General features: G+C 48.1%; 1 protein-coding gene across 1 annotated transcript in view; it reads left to right on the forward strand.

Annotated features, from left to right (window-relative positions):
* Window positions 1-15,434: 15,434 nt before the first annotated feature.
* The window catches only part of sdk1b (sidekick cell adhesion molecule 1b), a 393,224-nt gene continuing 388,658 nt past the window's right edge, over window positions 15,435-20,000 (forward strand). The window contains 1 exon segment of the mRNA XM_090194773.1: window positions 15,435-17,215. Within this exon segment, the coding sequence (XP_090050899.1) occupies window positions 17,002-17,215 (214 nt within the window). The 5' untranslated portion in view covers window positions 15,435-17,001.

Genomic DNA, 20,000 nt, shown 5'->3' on the forward strand with positions numbered 1-20,000 from the left:
AGAGAGGGTATATGGGGAAAGAGAGAGGGGGATATGAAAAGAGAGAGGGGGATATGGGGAAAGAGAGAGGTGGATATGGGGAAAGAGAGAGGGGGATATGAAAAGAGAGGGGGGATATGGGAAAGAGAGAGGGATATGAAGAGGGGTGAGAGTGGGGGATGATGGGGATAAGAGAGGGGGTTATGAAATGAGAGGGGGGAGTGTGGGATAGAGTGAGGGGGATATGGGGAAAAGAGAGAGGGGGAGATGGGGTATGAGAGGAGAGGGATATGGGGAAGAGAGCAGGGGGAATTTGAAAAGAGAGGGGGGATATTGGGATAGAGTGAGGGGAATGATGGGGATAGTGAGAGGTGGGTTTGGGATAAGAGAGAGGGGGTTGTGGGGGATTGAGTGTGGGGGAAGTGGGGGAAAGTGTGAAGGGGAGAGGGGATAGTGTGTGGGGTTGAGAGGGAATTGGGAAAATGAGAGAGGGGAAGAAGAGAAGGGGGGGGGGGGGTGTGTGTGGGGGGATAGAATAGAGAATGTGAAAAAGAGAGAGGGAAAATGTGAAAAAGAGAGAGGGAAAATGTGAAAAAGAGAGAGGGAAATGTGAAAAAAAGAGAGGGGATGTGAAAAGAAGAAATGAAAAGAGGAAAGAGAGGATGTGAAAAGAGAGAGGGAAAATGTGAAAAGGGGAAAGAAGAGGGGGATATGAAAACAGCACATGGGGCAAGATACAAGGGCACTGGGGAAAGAGAGAGGTGGATATGGGGAAAGAGAGAGGGGGAGATGACAGAGGGGGCATATGGGTACACAGAGGGCACATGGGGGAAGAGAGAGGGATATGGGAAGAGAGAGGGGATATGGGGAAAGAGAGAGGGCAGATGAAAAGAGAGGGGGGGATATGGGGAAAGAGAGAGGGAGATGGGGAAAGAGAGAGGGGGATATGGGGAAAGAGAGAGGGGGATATGGAAAAGAGAGAGGGGGATATGGGGAAAGAGAGAGGGGATATGAAAAGAGTGGGGGGGATATGGGGAAGAGAGAAGGGGATATGAAAAGAGAGGGGGATATTGGGAAAGAGAGAGGGGGATATGGGGAAGAGAGGAGTGGATATGGGGAAAGAGAGAGGGGGATATGAAAGAGAGGGGGATATTGGAAAGAGAGAGGGGGATATGGGGGAAGAGAGAGGGAGATGGGAAGAGGATTGGATATGGGGAAAGAGAGAGGGATATGGGGAAAGAGAGAGGTGGATATGGAAAGAGAGAGGGAGATGGGGAAGAGAGAGGGGGATATGGGGAAAGAGAGAGGGGGATATGGGGAAAGAGAGAGGTGGATATGAAAGAGAGAGGGGGATATCGGAAAGAGAGAGGGAGATGGAAAGAGAGAGGGGGATATGAAAACAGAGAGGTGGATATGGGTAAGAGAGAGGGGGATATGGGGAAAGACAGAGGGGGATATGAAAGTAGAGAGATGGATATGAAAAGAGAGAGGGGGATATGGGGAAAGACAGAGGGGGATATGAAAAGAGAGAAGGGAGATGGGGAAGAGAGAGGGGATATGGGGAAAGAGAGAGGTGGATTTGGGAAAGAGAGAGGGGGTTATGAAAAGAGAGAGTGGGATATGGGGAAAGAGAGAGAGGGGATATAATAAGAGAGTGGGGGATATGGAAAAGAGAGAGGGCATGAAAACAGAGAGGTGGATATGGGAAAGAGAGGTGTAGATATGGGGAAAGAGAGAGGGGGATATGGGAAAGAGAGAGGGGATATGGGGGAAAGAGAGAGGGGGATATGAAAACAGAGAGGTGGATATGGGAAAGAGAGAGGGGATATGGGGAAGAGAGAGGGGATATGAAAACAGAGAGGTGGATATGGGAAGAGAGGGAGATTAAAAGAGAGAGATGGATATGAAAAAGAGAGGGGGATATGGGGAAGAAGAGAGTGGGGATTTGGGAAAGAAAGAAGGGGGTTATGAAAGAGAGAGTGGGATATGGGGAAAGAGAGAGGGGATATAATAAGAGAGAGGGGGATATGGGGAAAAGAGAGAGGGGGTTATGAAAAGAGAGAGGGGATATGGGGAAAGAGTGAGGTGGAGATTGGGAAAGAGAGAGGTGGATTTGGAAAAGAGAGAGAGAGATATGGGGAAAGAGAGAGGTGGATATGGGGAAAGAGAGAGGGATATGGGGAAAGAGAGAGGGGGATATGGGGGAAGAGAGAGGTGGATATGGGGAAAGAGAGAGGGATATGAAAGAGAGGGGGGGATATGGGGGAGAGAGGGGGGTATGGAGGAAGAGAGAGGGGAATATGGGAAAGAGAGAGGTGGATATGGGGAAAGAGAGAGGGAGATGGAGGAAGAGAGACGGGAATATGGGGAAAGAGAGAGGTGGACATGGGAAAGAGAGAGGTGGATTTGAAAAGAGGGGCGGATATGGGAAGAGAGAGGGAGATGGGGAAGAGAGAGGGGGATATGAAAAGAGAGAGGGGGATATGGAGAGAGAGGGGATATGGGGAAAGAGAGGAGTGGATGGGAGAGAGAGGGGGATATGGGGAAAGAGAGAGGGGGATATGGGGAAGAGAGAGGGGGATATGAAAGAGAGGGGGATATGGGGAAAGAGAGAGAGGGGGATATGAAAAGAGAGGGGGGATATGGGGAAAGAGAGGAGTGGATATGGGGGAAGAGAGAGGGGGATATGGGGAAAGAGAGAGGGGGATATGGGGAAAGAGAGAGGGGGATATGGGGAAAGAGAGAGGGGGATATGGGGAAAAGAGAGAGGGAATATGGGGAAAGAGAGAGGGGGATATGAAAAGAGAGAGGGGGATATGGGGAAAGAGAGGAGTGGATATGGAGAGAGAGGGAGATGGGAAGAGAGAGGGGGATATGGGGAAAGAGAGAGGGGATATGGGGAAAGAGAGAGGGGGATATGGGGAAAGAGAGAGGGGGATATGAAAAGAGAGAGGGAGATGGGAAAGAGAGGAGTGGATATGGGGAGAGAGAGGGGATATGGAGAGAGAGGGGGATATGGAAAGAGAGAGGGGGATGGGGAAAGAGAGGGGATATGAAAAGAGGGACATGGGAAGAGAGAGGGGGATATGGGTAAAGAGAGGGGGATATGAAAAGAGAGAGGGGGATATTGGGAAAGAGAGGGCAGATTGGGAAAGAGAGAGGGGGATATGGGAAAGAAGAGGGGGATATGAAGAGAGAGGGACAGATTGGAAAGAATAGGGGGGGATATTGCAAGATAGGGACATCGGGAAAGAAGTAGGGGTACCTGGAAGAGAGATGGGATATGAAGAGAGAGGGGATATGAAAAGAGAGAGGGGGATATGAAAGAGAGGGGGGATATGGGGAAAGAGAGAGGGGGAGATGGGAAGAAAGAGAGGGATATGGGGAAAGAGAGAGGGAGATGAAAGAGAGGGGGGATATGGGGGAAGAGAGAGGGAGATGGAAAGAGAGAGGATATGGGGAAAGAGAGAGGGGGATATTGGGAAGAGAGAGGTGGATATGGGGAAAGAGAGAGGGGATATGGGGAAAGAGAGAGATGGATATGGAAAGAGAGAGGGATGGAAAGAGAGGGGATATGGAGAGAGAGATGGATATGGGGAAGAGAGAGGGGGATATGGGGAAGAGAGGGGGATATGGGGAAAGAGAGAGAATGGATATGGGGAAGAGAGAGATGGATATGGCAAAGAAGAGGATATGGAGAGGCACATGCAAAAAGAGAGGGGGGATATGGCAAAGAGCAGCAGGGATATGGGGAGAGAGATGGATATGGGGAAAGAGAGAGGGGGATATGGGAAGAATAGGGGGATATGAAAGAGAGGGGGGGGGATATGGGGAAAGAGAGAGGGGGATATGGGGAAGAGAAGAGGCGGCCGCCTCAAATGGGAACTCTACCCCTTTAAGCACTGGGATAAAATGGTATATTATGGTGGTGGTATAATGGTATAAATATTATGACTACTATTATATTATATTATGATATATTATATCAGTTAATGTATGCAGTCACATCCACAACCCTGTAATTATAACCTTTACCCAACTTTCCCATTAAAAGTCCGTTAGTGACATTGAGAATTAGAGCCTTTCATATGTAATCTCTTCCTTACATAGTGCACTAGGTTAGATTATATAGCCCCCTACTGCACCTTTCAGTACTATTTTACAACACTGGGTTGTACATGGATGGTACAACCAACAACAGTATCGTCTTAACCCACGCAGAAAAAAGCAGCCTATTACACTGCAAATACAGAGAGGCATATGGCAAGAGAGAGGGATATGGGGAATACAGGGGGGGATATGGGAAGAGAGAGGGGGATATGGGAAAGAGAGAGGGGATATGGGGAAAGAGAGAGGGGGATATGCAAAATACAGAAGGGACATGGGAAGACAGGGGATATGGGGGGAAGACAGGGGATATGGAGAGAGAGGGGGATATGGGGAAATACAGAGGGCACATGGGAAGAGAGAGGGATATGGAAAACAACAGGGCACATGGGGACAGAGGGCACACCAACAGACAGGGGGATATGGAAAGAGAGAGGGGATATGGGAAAGAGAGAGGGGCATATGGGAAAGAAGAGCAGGGGGATGGCACAGATAGGGGGATGAAGCAGAGGGCACAGCTGCAAGTAGAGAGGGGGATATGGGGAAGAGAGAGGGGGATATGGAGAGAGGGGGATATGGGAAGAGAGAGGGGATATGGAAAGAGAGAGGGGGATATGGGGAAAGAGAGAGGGGGATATGGGGGAAGAGAGAGGGGGATGGGGAGAGAGAGGGGGCATGGGGGAAGAGAGAGGGGGATATGGGGGAAATACAGAGGGCATATGGGGAAGAGAGGGGGATATGGGGAAAGAGAGAGGGGGATATGGGGAAAGAGAGAGGGGGATATGGCAGAGAGGGGATATGGAAAGAGAGAGGGGGATATGGGAAAGAGAGAGGGGATATGGGGAATACAGAGGGGGATATGGGGAGAGAGAGGGGGAGATGGAAAGAAGAGAGGGGGAGATGGGGAAAGAGAGAGGGGGATATGGGGGGAAGAAGAAGGGGATATGGGGAAAGAGAGGGGGATATGGGAAAGAAGAGGAGAATGGGAAAGAGAGAGGGGGATATGGGAAAAGAGAGAGGGGGATATGGGAAAGAGAGAGGGGGATATGGGGAGAGAGAGAGGGATATGATATATAATATATTATATATTATTATAATGTAATGTAGTAGAGGGGGATATAATATATTATATATTATTATAAAATGAAATGTAGTAGAGGGGGATATAATATATTATATATTATTATAATGTAATGTAGTAGAGGGACAGAAAGATATTATATATTATTATAATGTAATGTAGTAGAGGGGGATATAATATATAATATATTATTATAATGTAATGTAGTAGAGGGGGATATGATATATTATGTATAATGTAGTCTAGAGAGGGGGATATGATATATTATGTAATATAATGTAATTTAGTAGAGGGGGATATGATATTATATCAGTTAATGTAATGTAGTTACATCACAACCCGGGTACTTTATAACCTTTGTCTAAACTCTCCCATTAAAAGTCCGTGAGTGATATTGAGGTTTAGGCTCCTTCCAAAATGGTACCTCTTCCTTACATAGTGCACTACTTTAGACCAGAGCCCCTATGGCACCCTATTCCCTACATAGTGCACTGTGACTCTAGACCAGAGCCCCTATGTGTAGGGAATATGGTCCCATTTTGGGGAGCATCATGAATAGCAGGCTTTTAACTTAAGAACATTTAATTATCACTGAGGACAGTTAGTTCAATTACCTTTATCTGAAGAGAGGAGAGGAGGAGGGGGAGGGGCAGGGAGAGAGAGGAGGGAGAGGAGTGGAGGAGAGGAGGAGGAGAGGAGGAGAGGGTAGGGCAGGGAGAGAGAGGAGGGAGAGGAGTGACAGGAGAGGAGGAGGAGAGGAGGGAAGCAAGGAGGAGGAGAGGAGGGAGGAGTGGAGGAGGGAGAGGAGGGAGCAGAGGAGGGAGGAGAGGAGGGAGGAGAGGAGGAGGACAGAAAGGTGGAACTCAGTGTATGTGAGAGTGCTCTGAAGCATTGGAAAAGCCAACCTGTTAAATTATTAATGTCATCATTATTATCATCATTATTATCATCATTATAATCTCATATTCTGACTGCTGTCCTTCAACCCCTGGAAAAGAACCTGGGGACATGGATACACTGAAGTAGACATGAAGGTAGTGTCTCTGTCAGAGGTTATAACACACTGAGGTAGACATGAAGGTAGTGTCTCTGTCAGAGGTTATAACACACTGAAGTAGACATGAAGGTGTCTCTGTCAGAGGTTATAACACACTGAAGTAGACATGAAGGTAGTGTCTCTATGTCAGAGGTTATAACACACTGAGGTAGACATGAAGGTAGTGTCTCTATGTCAGAGGTTATAACACACTGAAGTAGACATGAAGGTAGTGTCTCTGTCAGAGGTTATAACACACTGAAGTAGACATGAAGGTAGTGTCTCTGTCAGAGGTTATAACACACTGAGGTAGACATGAAGGTAGTGTCTCTGTCAGAGGTTATAACACACTGAAGTAGACATGAAGGTAGTGTCTCTGTCAGAGGTTATAACACACTGAGGTAGACATGAAGGTAGTGTCTCTGTCAGAGGTTATAACACACTGAAGGTAGACATGAAGGTAGTGTCTCTATGTCAGAGGTTATACACACTGAAGTAGACATGAAGGTAATGTCTCTATGTCAGAGGTTATAACACACTGAAGTAGACATGAAGGTAATGTCTCTATTAGAGGTTATAACACACTGAGGTAGACATGAAGGTAGTGTCTCTGTCAGAGGTTATAACACACTGAGGTAGACATGAAGGTAGTGTCTCTATGTCAGAGGTTATAACACACTGAAGTAGACATGAAGGTAGTGTCTCTATGTCAGAGGTTATAACACACTGAGGTAGACATGAAGGTAGTGTCTCTGTCAGAGGTTATAACACACTGAGGTAGACATACATGTAGTGTCTCTGTCAGAGGTTATAACACACTGAGGTAGACATGAAGGTAGTGTCTCTGTCAGAGGTTATAACACACTGAGGTAGACATGAAGGTAGGGTCTCTATGTCAGAGGTTATAACACACTGAGGTAGACATGCAGGTAGTGTCTCTATGTCAGAGGTGAAAGCACACTGAGGTAGACATGAAGGTAGTGTCTCTCTTTCAGAGGTTATAACACACTGAGGTAGACATGAAGGTAGTGTCTCTGTCAGAGGTTATTACACACTGAGGTAGACATGAAGGTAGTGTCTCTATGTCAGAGGTTATAACACACTGAGGTAGACATGAAGGTAGTGTCTCTATGTCAGAGGTTATAACACACTAAGGTAGACATGCAGGTAGTGTCTCTATGTCAGAGGTGAAAACACACTGAGGTAGACATGCAGGTAGTGTCTATATGTCAGAGGTTATAACACCCTGAGTTAGACATGAAGGTAGTGTATCTATGAGAGGTTATAACACACTGAGGTAGACATGAAGGTAGTGTCTCTATGTCAGAGGTTATAACACACTGAGGTAGACATGCAGGTAGTGTCTCTATGTCAGAGGTGAAAACACACTGAGGTAGACATGCAGGTAGTATCTATATGTCAGAAGTTATAACACCCTGAGTTAGACATGAAGGTAGTGTATCTATGAGAGGTTATAACACAGTGAGGTAGACATGAAGGTAGTGTATCTATGAGAGGTTACTGAGGTATAAATGTGTGTGGGGGTGTGTGTGTGTATGTGTGGGGGGGGGGGGGGGGGGGGGGGGGTGGAGAGAATCAGACCAGATCTATATCTATATCTATATCTATCTATATCTATATCTATATCTATATCTATATCTATATCTATATCCCTGCCTCTCCCCCTCTCAATTCAATATCAATTTCAATTCAATTTCAATTCAGGGGGCTCCATTGGCATGGGAAACACATGTTAACATTGCCAAAGCAAGTGGAGTTGATAATAAACACTCCATTAAATCTAACTAACTAAGCTAACTGAGTTATCATTGGCTAACTGAGTTATCATTGGCTAACTGAGTTATCATTGGCTAACTGAGTTATCATTGGCTAACTGAGTTATCATTGGTTAACTGAGTTATCATTGGCTAACTGAGTTATCATTGGCTAACTGAGTGAGATACATTCAGATTAGATGCTTATTAGGATGTTTCTGATTGGTTGATTCTCCAAACTTCCCCTAAATTGTGTTCTTTCAGTGAAGAATTGAAAATCCTTGGATTGGCTGATATCATTGGCTGGAGGGAGTTATCCTTGGATTGGCTGATATCATTGGCTGGAGGGAGTTATCCTTGGATTGGCTGATATCATTGGCTGGAGGGAGTTATCCTTGGATTGGCTGATATCATTGGCTGGAGGGAGTTATCCTTGGATTGGCTGATATCATTGGCTGGAGGGAGTTATCCTTGGATTGGCTGATATCATTGGCTGGAGGGAGTTATCCTTGGATTGGCTGATATCATTGGCTGGAGGGAGTTATCCTTGGATTGGCTGATATCATTGGCTGGAGGGAGTTATCCTTGGATTGGCTGATATCATTGGCTGGAGGGAGTTATCTTTGGATTGGCTGATATCATTGGCTGGAGGGAGTTATCCTTGGATTGGCTGATATCATTGGCTGGAGGGAGTTATCCTTGGATTGGCTGATATCATTGGCTGGAGGGAGTTATCCTTGGATTGGCTGATATCATTGGCTGGAGGGAGTTATCCTTGGATTGGCTGATATCATTGGCTGGAGGGAGTTATCCTTGGATTGGCTGATATCATTGGCTGGAGGGAGTTTCCAGTTTTGACCGGAAGTGTGGAGATTCAGTGAGGAGAGGTCAAAGTTAATTTCCTCTATGATCCCCACCACCCCAGGAGCACTTTGTTACGACCCCAGGGCATGTAGTTACGACCCCAGGGCATGTAGTTATGACCCCAAGGCATGTAGTGATGACCCCAGGGCATGTAGTTACGACCCCAGGAGCACTTAGTTATGACCCCAGGGCATGTAGTTACGACCCCAAGGCATGTAGTGATGACCCCAGGGCATGTAGTTACGACCCCAGCAGCACTTAGTTACGACCCCAAGGCATGTAGTTACGACCCCAGGGCATGTAGTGACGACCCCAGGAGCACTTAGTGACGACCCCAGGGCATGTAGTTACGACCCCAGGGCATGTAGTTACGACCCCAGGGCATGTAGTTACGACCCCAGGGCATGTAGTGACGACCACAGGGCATGTAGTTACGACCCCAGGGCATGTAGTTACAACCACAGGGCATGTAGTTACGACCCCAGGGCATGTAGTGACGAGCACAGGGCATGTAGTTACGACCCCAGGGCATGTAGTGACGACCCCAGGGCATGTAGTGACGACCCCAGGGCATGTAGTGACGACCTCTAGCTAGTCAGGTGAGGTGGAATGGAATGGAAGCCAGGCCTGGAAGCAGTTAGCCTGTTTCACACACACACACACACACACACACACACACACACACACACACACACAATTAACACACACACAGCTGCTGAACCTACTAGCTCTGAGTGTTCACACCTGCCCTTCAGTGGAGAGGTGACCTGATTGGCTTCCATAGTTATGAGTGGTTATGTTTCACAGCTGGACAGAGGTGTGTGTGTGTGTGTGTGTGTGTGTGTGTGTGTTGTGTGTGTGTGTGTGTGTGTGTGTGCGTGTGTGTGATGATGTTCCTGCCTCCAGGGATTCCCAGCCTACCTACTGAGTTTACAGATTCTCCTTTTCAATCAGTCCTCTGTTCTTACATCATCACTATTTACACACACACACATACACACTCTCAACCACACACACATACGTACACACACACACACACACACACACACACACACACACACACACACACACACACACACGCACACACACACTCTGTGTTCTCTGTGTGTTCTCTGTGTTCTCTGTGTTCACTGTGTTCTATGTGTTCTCTGTGTTCTCTGTGTTCTCTGTGTGTTCTCTGTTCTCTATGTGTTCTCTGTGTTCTATGTGTTCTCTGTGTTCTCTGTGTTCTCTGTGTGTTCTCTGTGTTATATGTGTTCTCTGTGTTCTCTATGTGTTCTCTGTGTTCTATGTGTTCTATGTGTTCTCTGTGTTCTCTGTGTGTTCTCTGTGTTCTCTGTGTGTTATATGTGTTCTCTATGTGTTTTCTGTGTTCTGTGTGTTCTCAATGTTCTATGTGTGTTCTGTGTTCTCTGTGTTCTCTATGTGTTCTCTGTGTTCTATTTTTTCTCTATGTGTTCTCTATATGTTCTCTGTGTTCTATGTGTGTTCTCTGTGTGTTCTCTATGTGTTCTCTACGTGTTCTCTGTGTTCTCTGTGTTCTATGTGTGTTCTCTGTGTTCTCTATGTGTGTTCTGTGTTCTCTGTGTTCTCTATGTGTTCTCTGTGTTCTATGTGTTCTCTGTGTTCTCTATGTGTTCTCTATATGTTCTCTGTGTTCTCTGTGTTCTATGTGTGTTCTCTGTGTGTTCTCTGTGTTCTCTATGTGTTTTCTATGTGTTCTCTATGTGTTCTCTGTGTTCTCTGTGTTCTCTGTGGTCTATGTGTGTTCTCTGTGTTCTCTATGTGTTTTCTATGTGTTCTCTATGTGTTCTATGTGTTCTATGTGTTCTCTGTGTTCTGTTTGTGTTCTCTGTGTTTTATGTGTTCATCTCTCATCTCTGTCATCTCTGTCATCTCTCTCAGCTCCCATGGCCTGTCATCTCTCTCATCTCTCTCCTCTCTGTACTCTCTCTCCTCTCTGTCATCTCTCTCATCTCTCTCCTCTGTCATCTCTGTCATCTCTCTCATCTCTCTCCTCTCTGCCATCTCTCTCATCTCTCTCATCTCCCATGGCCTGTCATCTCTGTCATCTCTCTCATCTCTCGCGTCTCTGTCATCTCTCTCATCTCTCGTGGCTCTGTCATCACTCTCTTCTCTGTCATCTCTCTCATCTCTCTCCTCTCTGTCATCTCTGTCATCTCTCATCTCTCTCCTCTCTGCCATCTCTCTCATCTCTCTCAGCCCCCAAGGCCTCTCATCTCTCTCATTTCTCTCATCTCTCTCAGCTCCCATGGCCTCTCATCTCTCTCGTCTCTGTCATCTCTGTCATCCCTGTCATCTCTGTCAACTCTGTCATCTCTGTCAGCTCTCTATCAGCTCCTCAGGGACCCATCTCAGAGAGGTCAGCTCCCCAGGGACCCATCTCTGGAGGTCAGCTCCTCAGGGACCCATCTCAGAGAGGTCAGCTCCTCAGGGACCAATCTCAGAGAGGTCAGCTCCTCAGGGACCCATCCCGGAGAGGTCAGCTCCTCAGGGACCCATCTCAGAGAGGTCAGCTCCTCAGGGACCCATCTCAGAGAGGTCAGCTCCCCAGGGACCCATCTCTGGAGGTCAGCTCCTCAGGGACCCATCTCAGAAAGGTCAGCTCCTCAGGGACCCATCTCAGAGAGGTCAGCTCCTCAGGGACCCATCTCAGAGAGGTCAGCTCCTCAGGGACGCATCCCTCTCTCTCTCCCCTGCTCATCTCTCCCCTCCCTCTCTCTCTCTCCTCCCTCTCTCTCTCCCCTCCCTCTCTCTCTCCCTCCCTCTCTCTACCACCCTGCTCCTCTCTCCCTCTCTCCCCCTGCTACTCTCTCCCCTCCCTCTCGCTCCCCCTGCTCCTCTCTCCCCTCCCCCTCTCTCTCCCCTCCCTCTCTCTCCCCTCCCTCTCTCTCTCCCCTCCCTCTTCTCTCTCCCCTCCCTCTCTCCCCCTCTCTCCCCTCCCTCTCTCTCTCCCCTCCCTCTCCCTCTCTCCTCCCTCTCTCCCCCCCTCTCTCCCCTCCCCCTCTCTCTCCCCTCCCTCTCTCTCTCCCCTCCCTCCCCTTGCTCCTCTCTCCCCTCCCTCTCTCTCCTCTCTCTCTCCCCTCCCTCTCTCTCTCCCCTCCCTCTCTCTACCCCCCTGCTCCTCTCTCCTCTCTCTCCCCCTGCTACTCTCTCCCCTCCCTCTCGCTCCCGCTGTTCCTCTCTCCCCTCCCTCTCTCTCTCCCTCCCTCTCTCTACCCCCCTGCTCCTCTCTCCCCTCCCCTCTCTCTCCCCTCCCCCTCTCTCTCCCCTCCCTCTCTCTCCCCCCTCTCTCCCCTCCCTCTCTCTATCCCCTCCCTCTCCCCTCCCTCTCTCTCCCCCCTCTCTCTCCCCTCCCCCCTCTCTCTCCCCTCCCTCTCTCTCTCGCCTCCCTCTCTCTCTCCCCTCCCTCTCTCTACCCCCCTGCGCCTCTCTCCCCTCCCTCTCTCCCCCCTGCTCCTCTCTCCCCTCCCTCTCTCACTCCTCCCTGCCTGTCCCCCTTCCCTCGCTCTCCCCCTCTGACTCCCAGGGGAGTAGATGTGTCAGGGGGGAACCAGTGTTTCTGGCACCTTGAAATCAGGCTACTGCAAACACACGCACGTACAAAACAAAAATAAATGTTTATACTAAATTTGATATGTGTACTATTTGACCCTGTATATAGAGACAGGGGCCGCTCCATTCATCTCACACAGGAGACGCAACTGCTGCTGACACACCACTCTGAAACCAGACAGAGGTCAAGAGAGGTGTGTGAGAGTGTGTGAGCTGTATATTAACTGAGGTGCTGCTGTATGGGGAGGTAATTGTATTGGATACAGGGATAATTGGCAGGCAAATTTGGTCTGGAAATAAAATACACACACACACTCCCTACAGCAATAGAATTGAATTGAAATTGAGAGGTTGAGAGAGAGAGAGAGACGAGAGAGAGAGAGAGAGAGAGAGAGAGAGAGAGAGAGAGAGAGAGAGAGAGACAAGAGAGAGAGAGAGAGAGAGAGAGAGAGAGACCAACCAAGACTTCACAAAATGGGACAAACACCAAATTGAGACTCTGCACGCAGAATTCTGCAAAAATATCCTCCATGTACAACGTAGAACACCAAATAATGCATGCAGAGCAGAATTAGGCCGATACCAGCTAATTGTCAAAATCCAGAAAAGAGCCGTTAAATTCTACAACCACCTAAAAGGAAGCGATTCCCAAACCTTCCATAACAAAGCCATCACCTACAGAGAGATGAACCTGGAGAAGAGTCCCCTAAGCAAGCTGGTCCTGGGGCTCTGTTCACAAACACAAACACACCCTACAGAGCCCCAGGACAACAGCACAATTAGACCCAACCAAATCATGAGAAAACAAAAAGATAATTACTTAACACATTGGAAAGAATTAACAAAAAAACAGAGCAAACTAGAATGCTATTTGGCCCTAAACAGAGAGTACACAGCGGCAGAATACCTGACCACTGTGACTGACCCAAAATTAAGGAAAGCTTTGACTATGTACAGACTCAGTGAGCATAGCCTTGCTATTGAGAAAGGCCGCCGTAGGCAGACATGGCTCTCAAGAGAAGTACTCACTGCCTACAAAATGAGGTGGAAACTGAGCTGCACTTCCTAACCTCCTGCCCAATGTATGACCATATTAGAGAGACATATTTCCCTCAGATTACACAGATCCACAAAGAATTCGAAAACGAATCCAATTTTGAAAAACTCCCATATCTACTGGGTGAAATTCCACAGTGTGCATCACAGCAGCAAGATTTGTGACCTGTTGCCACGAGAAAAGGGCAACCAGTGAAGAACAAACACCATTGTAAATACAACCCATATTTATGCTTATTTATTTTATCTTGTGTCATTTAACCATTTGTACGTTGTTAAAACACTGTATATATAATATACATATACATACATATACATACATATACATAATATACATACATATACATATATGACATTTGTAATGTCTTTACTGTTTTGAAACCTCTGTATGTGTAATGTTTACTGTTAATTTTTGTTGTTTTTCACTTTATATATTCACTTTGTATGTTGTCTACCTCACTTGCTTTGGAAATGTTAACACATGTTTCCCATGCCAAGAAAGCCCTTGAATTGAAATTGAATTGAGAGAGAGAGAGAGAGAGAGAGAGACAGAGAGAGACAGAGAGAGAGACGAGAGAGACAGAGAGAGACAGAGAGAGACGAGAGAGAGAGAGAGAGAGAGAGAGAGAGAGAGAGAGAGAGTTGAATAGAGTTGAAAAGTGAACTTTGAATTAGCCCATACAGTCCTATATTAATCAGTCAATCCTTACAGAGACATTAGGATTCAATTAAAATATCCCTAATACTCTCAGACAGAATAAGAGGTACATTAAAACTACATTAATATACTAATACAAAAGTGTGTGTGTGTTTGTGTGTGTGTGTGTGTGTGTGTGTAGACATTGGTGTTGAAGACCATCCCCCCTACCTTAAAGTTCCACTTAAAACAACTCATATATCAATAGTGAACATGTTGTAAAAGACTGGAGAGATAGAGGAGAGGGAGGAGGGAGGAGGGAGTAGGGAGGAGGGAGGAGGGAGGAAGAGGAGAGGGAGGAGGGAGGAGGGAGTAGGGAGGAGGGAGGAAGAGGAGAGGGAGGAGGGAGGAGAGGAGAGACAGGTTAGAGGAGAGGAGAGACAGGTTAGAGGAGGAGAGACAAGTTAGAGGAGAGGAGAGACAGGTTAGAGGAGAGGAGAGACAGGTGAGAGGAGGGAGAGACAGGTTAGAGGAAGGAGACAGGTTCGAGGAGGGAGAGACAGGTTAGAGGAGGAGAGACAGGTGAGAGGAGGGAGAGACAGGTTAGAGGAGAGGAGAGACAGGTTAGAGGAAGGAGAGACAGGTTCGAGGAGGGAGAGACAGGTTAGAGGAGGAGAGACAGGTGAGAGGAGGGAGAGACAGGTTAGAGGAGAGGAGAGACAGGTTAGAGGAAGGAGAGAGAGGTTAGAGGGGAGGAGAGAGGAAGCATCAATAGAGGAAGGGGGTGGAGGAGAGCCGTCGTTTGGCCACTCCAGGTGTGTGTGTGTGTGTGTGGCGAGAAGATCGCCTAGATTAGTGTGTGTGTTGAGGAGGTGGTCTACTTTAGGTGGATTTATAGAGCCAATTAAAGGTAAGGTCACCCCCTAGTACAGCTTTAATATTAATGCTCCGTTTATCGGCCAACGTGGTACCTCGATCTCCCTTCAGCGATGTGATTCGGCCTTTATGAGTCGCTGGATGGAATCAGGTAAAGGTTTCTGTCAAGATGTATTGCCTATTAGGCCTGAGGGGATGAATTCATCATATATGATTTCTTGGCAAAAAATGCTTTGCTTAGTCATTAACTCGTTTAATTTCCAGATCGTTGTCCCGTTTTCTCGGTTTAGGGGGCGCCGTTCACCGCGTTCTGCTGAGCCCCTTTAAGTTCCCCTCCTGCCTGCAACTGCGACCAATCGGAATAAGGGACTCGCTGTTAAACAGGAGCCTCGTCCAATCACAGTTGATCTGAGCGGGGCAGACGGCTTGTGAATGGAACTTTTAGTTGAGTCTGTTTTCAGCCTGAGAAGAGACCTGGCCGCAGACTACCGGAGGCTCTATACCGGGGAGAAAAACGGACTCGTACCATTCGAGAAAGTATATTTTTTTCGTGTGTCAAATTCAGTTTTTTCCTGTCTAGGTATTTCAGTTGAAAAGACCGTGTTCCGGTTCCCGTCTAGCGGACCGAGGCAGGTGTTCGGTTCGCGCTCTCCGCGCCGCTCGAGATGTTCTGAAAGGAGCGCGAGACGCCCGCTCTCCAACCGTCGCTTTTCTACTTGTTGTTCAAAGTAACTTTTCTGGATATAAAACCCTGAACAAAAAAACGATTTGTTATATATATATATTGTAAGGTTGTTTTTAGGAAGAAGCGAAGACACTGTGTCGTTTTATCGGAACATTTCCAGCTGTCTCGTCGTCTTGTTTTAGATGTAAAAACGGTGTCGCGGTGTGTCGTCCCTGTCCTCCGCTCAACGCGGTGTGTGTGTTTTGGGTTTGTCTTTATACGGACTGACAAGCCTACTCACAACTGAACTGCTCCGTTTCACCTTGTTTAGTTGGTAGAAATTCGGGATTTGAATGTAAACTAACGGAAGGTGTGTGTCTGGTTGTTTAACCTGTTGGCTGGTTCCTGTCCGCGTTGTAACCGGAGACGAGCGGCAAGCGGACCGGAGAGAGAGGTGGAGAGTTTCCGCTACATTTTTACCCCGCTTGAATGGTTAATTCATAGTTAACCTGAATATTTAACTACAGGTTTTCTGAAGCCCAAAGTGCTACTTCATAACAAACTTGGACTCGGTTCTGGAGCCAGTAAACAGACTAACTGGTGAATTCGCCTGGATCATTAGTAAATGGTTAACAAATTGATTTTTTTCTCCATAATCACCACAATAAGCCCGAATGGATCATTTATGCGCTTTATTGACCGCCATTAATTCCGTCTAAACACCCACATGATCAGCTGGACAAATCCCCGCTGAAGACATCACAACAAGCAGGGATTTATCGGGGCCGGAGCCCGACTTGCTGATATAATCGGATCAATCCAAATCCCACTCTCTCTCTCTCTCTCTCTCGGATGTATTAATTCTGCTCCTGCGGGATCACTGGTAATGAACATGAGATATCGCAGGAGACAGAAACCTACCGAGCCCCGGAGAGGCGAGGGTGAGGGACTTTATTAAAGGCAAACCGAGAGGCCAAGCTGCCAGGACCGGGAAGGAGCTGTTCGTGTCACTGGTGTTTGTTGTTGATCAGCCCGGGCACAACGGGACGCGAGGGAATTGTCACGGGGGACGGTGGGAGGGACTCTGATTCAGCGACCCACGGGGAGGAGACACCCACCCCAGAGCGCCTGTTAGCCGGCCAGTCCTCCAGGGGGAAGCCGGTGACGGTGACGCACTGTGGAGCAAGTGGAAGCCCTTCATCTCACATTTCTCTCCTTTCTCCTCCTCTCCGTTTCCCTCGTGCTCAGCGCACCGGAAGAGGCTCCAACAACATCAAAACACAACCGGAGACTACTTGCATTAACCCGACCAAACCCATCCGTGGATTCCCCGTGGATCACCTCTCTAATATGAAGCCTCTCCATTCTAATGGAATTACGCGCAAGGGTCGCGCCGCCGTGGGAGCTGTTCCGCCCGGGGCGACATGGATCACGATGCCGCCCGAGGCCACCCGCGGCCCAACACAGAGAGGGGTGAAGCTGGGACTGTGGAGCTTCAGCTGGAGCTGGTGGTCTCTCTTCCTGCTCCTCCTCAGCGGCTGGATAAACATGTTGAATGCACAAGGTAAGAGCTGTTTACGATACTTCTACTCATCTCCTCTTCTCACCTCTCCTGGTCTGGTGTCAGTGATGTTCTTCTCACCTCTGCTGGTCTGGTATCAGTGATGTTCTTCTCCTGGTCTGGTGTCAGTGATGTTCTTCTCCTGGCCTGGTATCAGTGATGTTCTTCTCCTGGTCTGGTGTCAGTGATGTTCTTCTCCTGGTCTGGTATCAGTGATGTTCTTCTCCTGGTCTGGTATCAGTGATGTTCTTCTCCTGGTCTGGTGTCAGTGATGTTCTTCTCCTGGTCTGGTGTCAGTGATGTTCTTCTCCTGGTCTGGTGTCAGTGATGTTCTTCTCCTGGTCTGGAATCAGTGATGTTCTTCTCACCTCTCCTGGTCTGGTGTCAGTGATGTTGTCTGTCACGGTCGTGGTTCACTCCTCCTGTATGTGTAGACATGATTCCATCCTTAATAATGTTCTATGTGTTGCTGTGTCTGGTCCATCTCCTCCCCCCTGGACAAGGGTCCATCCTTAATAATGTTCTATGTGTTGCTGTGTCTGATCCATCTCCTCCCCCCTGGACACGGGTCCATCCTTAATAATGTTCTATGTGTTGCTGTGTCTGATCCATCTCCTCCCCCCTGGACACGGGTCCATCCTTAATAATGTTCTATGTGTTGCTGTATCTGGTCCATCTCCTCCCCCCTGGACACGGGTCCATCCTTAATAATGTTCTATGTGTTGCTGTATCTGATCCATCTCCTCCCCCCTGGACACGGGTCCATCTCCTCCCCCCTGGACACGGGTCCATCCTTAATAATGTTCTATGTGTTGCTGTGTCTGGTCCATCTCCTCCCCCCTGGACAAGGGTCCATCCTTAATAATGTTCTATGTGTTGCTGTGTCTGATCCATCTCCTCCCCCCTGGACACGGGTCCATCTCCTCCCCCCTGGACACGGGTCCATCCTTAATAATGTTCTATGAGTTGCTGTATCTGATCCATCTCCTCCCCCCTGGACACGGGTCCATCTCCTCCCCCCTGGACACGGGTCCATCTCCTCCCCCCTGGACACGGGTCCATCTCCTCCCCCCTGGACACGGGTCCATCTCCTCCCCCCTGGACACGGGTCCATCTCCTCCCCCCTGGACACGGGTCCATCTCCTCCCCCCTGGACACGGGTCCATCTCCTCCCCCCTGGACACGGGTCCATCTCCTCCCCCCTGGACACGGGTCCATCTACCCCCCCTGGACACGGGTCCATCTCCTCCCCCCTGGACACGGGTCCATCTCCTCCCCCCTGGACACGGGTGCAGACTAAGGTTCAAACAAAAAGGGCCAAAGACTCTTTTATTCCCAATTCAATTCTGCAACTTTAAACAAACGTTGGACTAATTGGACTGAACACTTCCGCTATGAAACAGCACTTCTTCTCTTGCCTATTGCCTTGTAGATATCCTCTGCTATTTATTCTACCTTTTTAGATGGTGTATGTTTTATTACTGCTGCAAGATGAGTTGTCTCTTTGAGGACATTCAAGTTTTCTGAATATGAATCTGAATATGAATCTCATTATAAATATGAATCTGAATCTGAATTTGAATCTGAATGTAAATCTGAATTTGAATCTGAATTTGAATCTGATTTGGAATCTGAATGTAAATCTGAATTTGAATCTGAATTTGAATCTGAATATGAATCTGATTTGGAATCTGAATGTAAATCTGAATATGAATCTGTTTGGAATCTGAATATGAATCTGAATATGAATTTGAATCTGAATATGAATCTGAATCTGTTTGGACATGACTCTATTTCTAATAGTGTTATAGTTGATTTACATCCACGTGTTGAATAGCCATAAGATACTGAATTACAAGCCTGCAGACTGCCTGCTGTGGGTCGGTGTAGTCTGTATATCAGCATGCAGACTGTCTGCTGTGGGTTGGTGTAGTCTGTATATCAGCCTGCAGACTGTCTGCTGTGGGTTGGTGTAGTCTGTATATCAGCCTGCAGACTGTCTGCTGTGGGTCGGTGTAGTCTGTATATCAGCCTGCAGACTGCCTGCTCTGGGTGGGTGTAGTCTGTATATCAGCCTGCAGACTGTCTGTTGTGGGTCGGTGTAGTCTGTATATCAGCCTGCAGACTGCCTGCTGTGGGTTGGTGTAGTCTGTATATCAGCCTGCAGACTGTCTGCTGTGGGTCGGTGTAGTCTGTATATCAGCCTGCAGACTGTCTGCTGTGGGTGTAGTCTGTATATCAGCCTGCAGACTGTCTGCTGTGGGTGGGTGTAGTCTGTATATCAGCCTGCAGACTGTCTGCTGTGGGTCGGTGTAGTCTGTATATCAGCCTGCAGACTGTCTGCTGTGGGTCGGTGTAGTCTGTATATCAGCCTGCAGACTGCCTGCTGTGGGTGGGTGTAGTCTGTATATCAGCCTGCAGACGGCCTGCTGTGGGTGGGTGTAGTCTGTATATCAGCCTGCAGACTCTCTGCTGTGGGTCGGTGTAGTCTGTATATCAGCCTGCAGACTGTCTGCTGTGGGTGTAGTCTGTATATCAGCCTGCAGACTGTCTGCTGTGGGTGGGTGTAGTCTGTATATCAGCCTGCAGACTGTCTGCTGTGGGTCGGTGTAGTCTGTATATCAGCCTGCAGACTGTCTGCTGTTGGTCGGTGTAGTCTGTATATCAGCCTGCAGACTGTCTGCTGTGGGTGGGTGTAGTCTGTATATCAGCCTGCAGACTTTCTGCTGTGGGTCGGTGTAGTCTGTATATCAGCCTGCAGACTGTCTGCTGTTGGTCGGTGTAGTCT

The sequence above is a fragment of the Oncorhynchus mykiss genome, chromosome 13, assembly GCF_057628025.1.
Source record: "Oncorhynchus mykiss isolate SJ-2025 chromosome 13, ASM5762802v1, whole genome shotgun sequence".
Classification (NCBI taxonomy): Eukaryota; Metazoa; Chordata; class Actinopteri; order Salmoniformes; family Salmonidae; genus Oncorhynchus; species Oncorhynchus mykiss.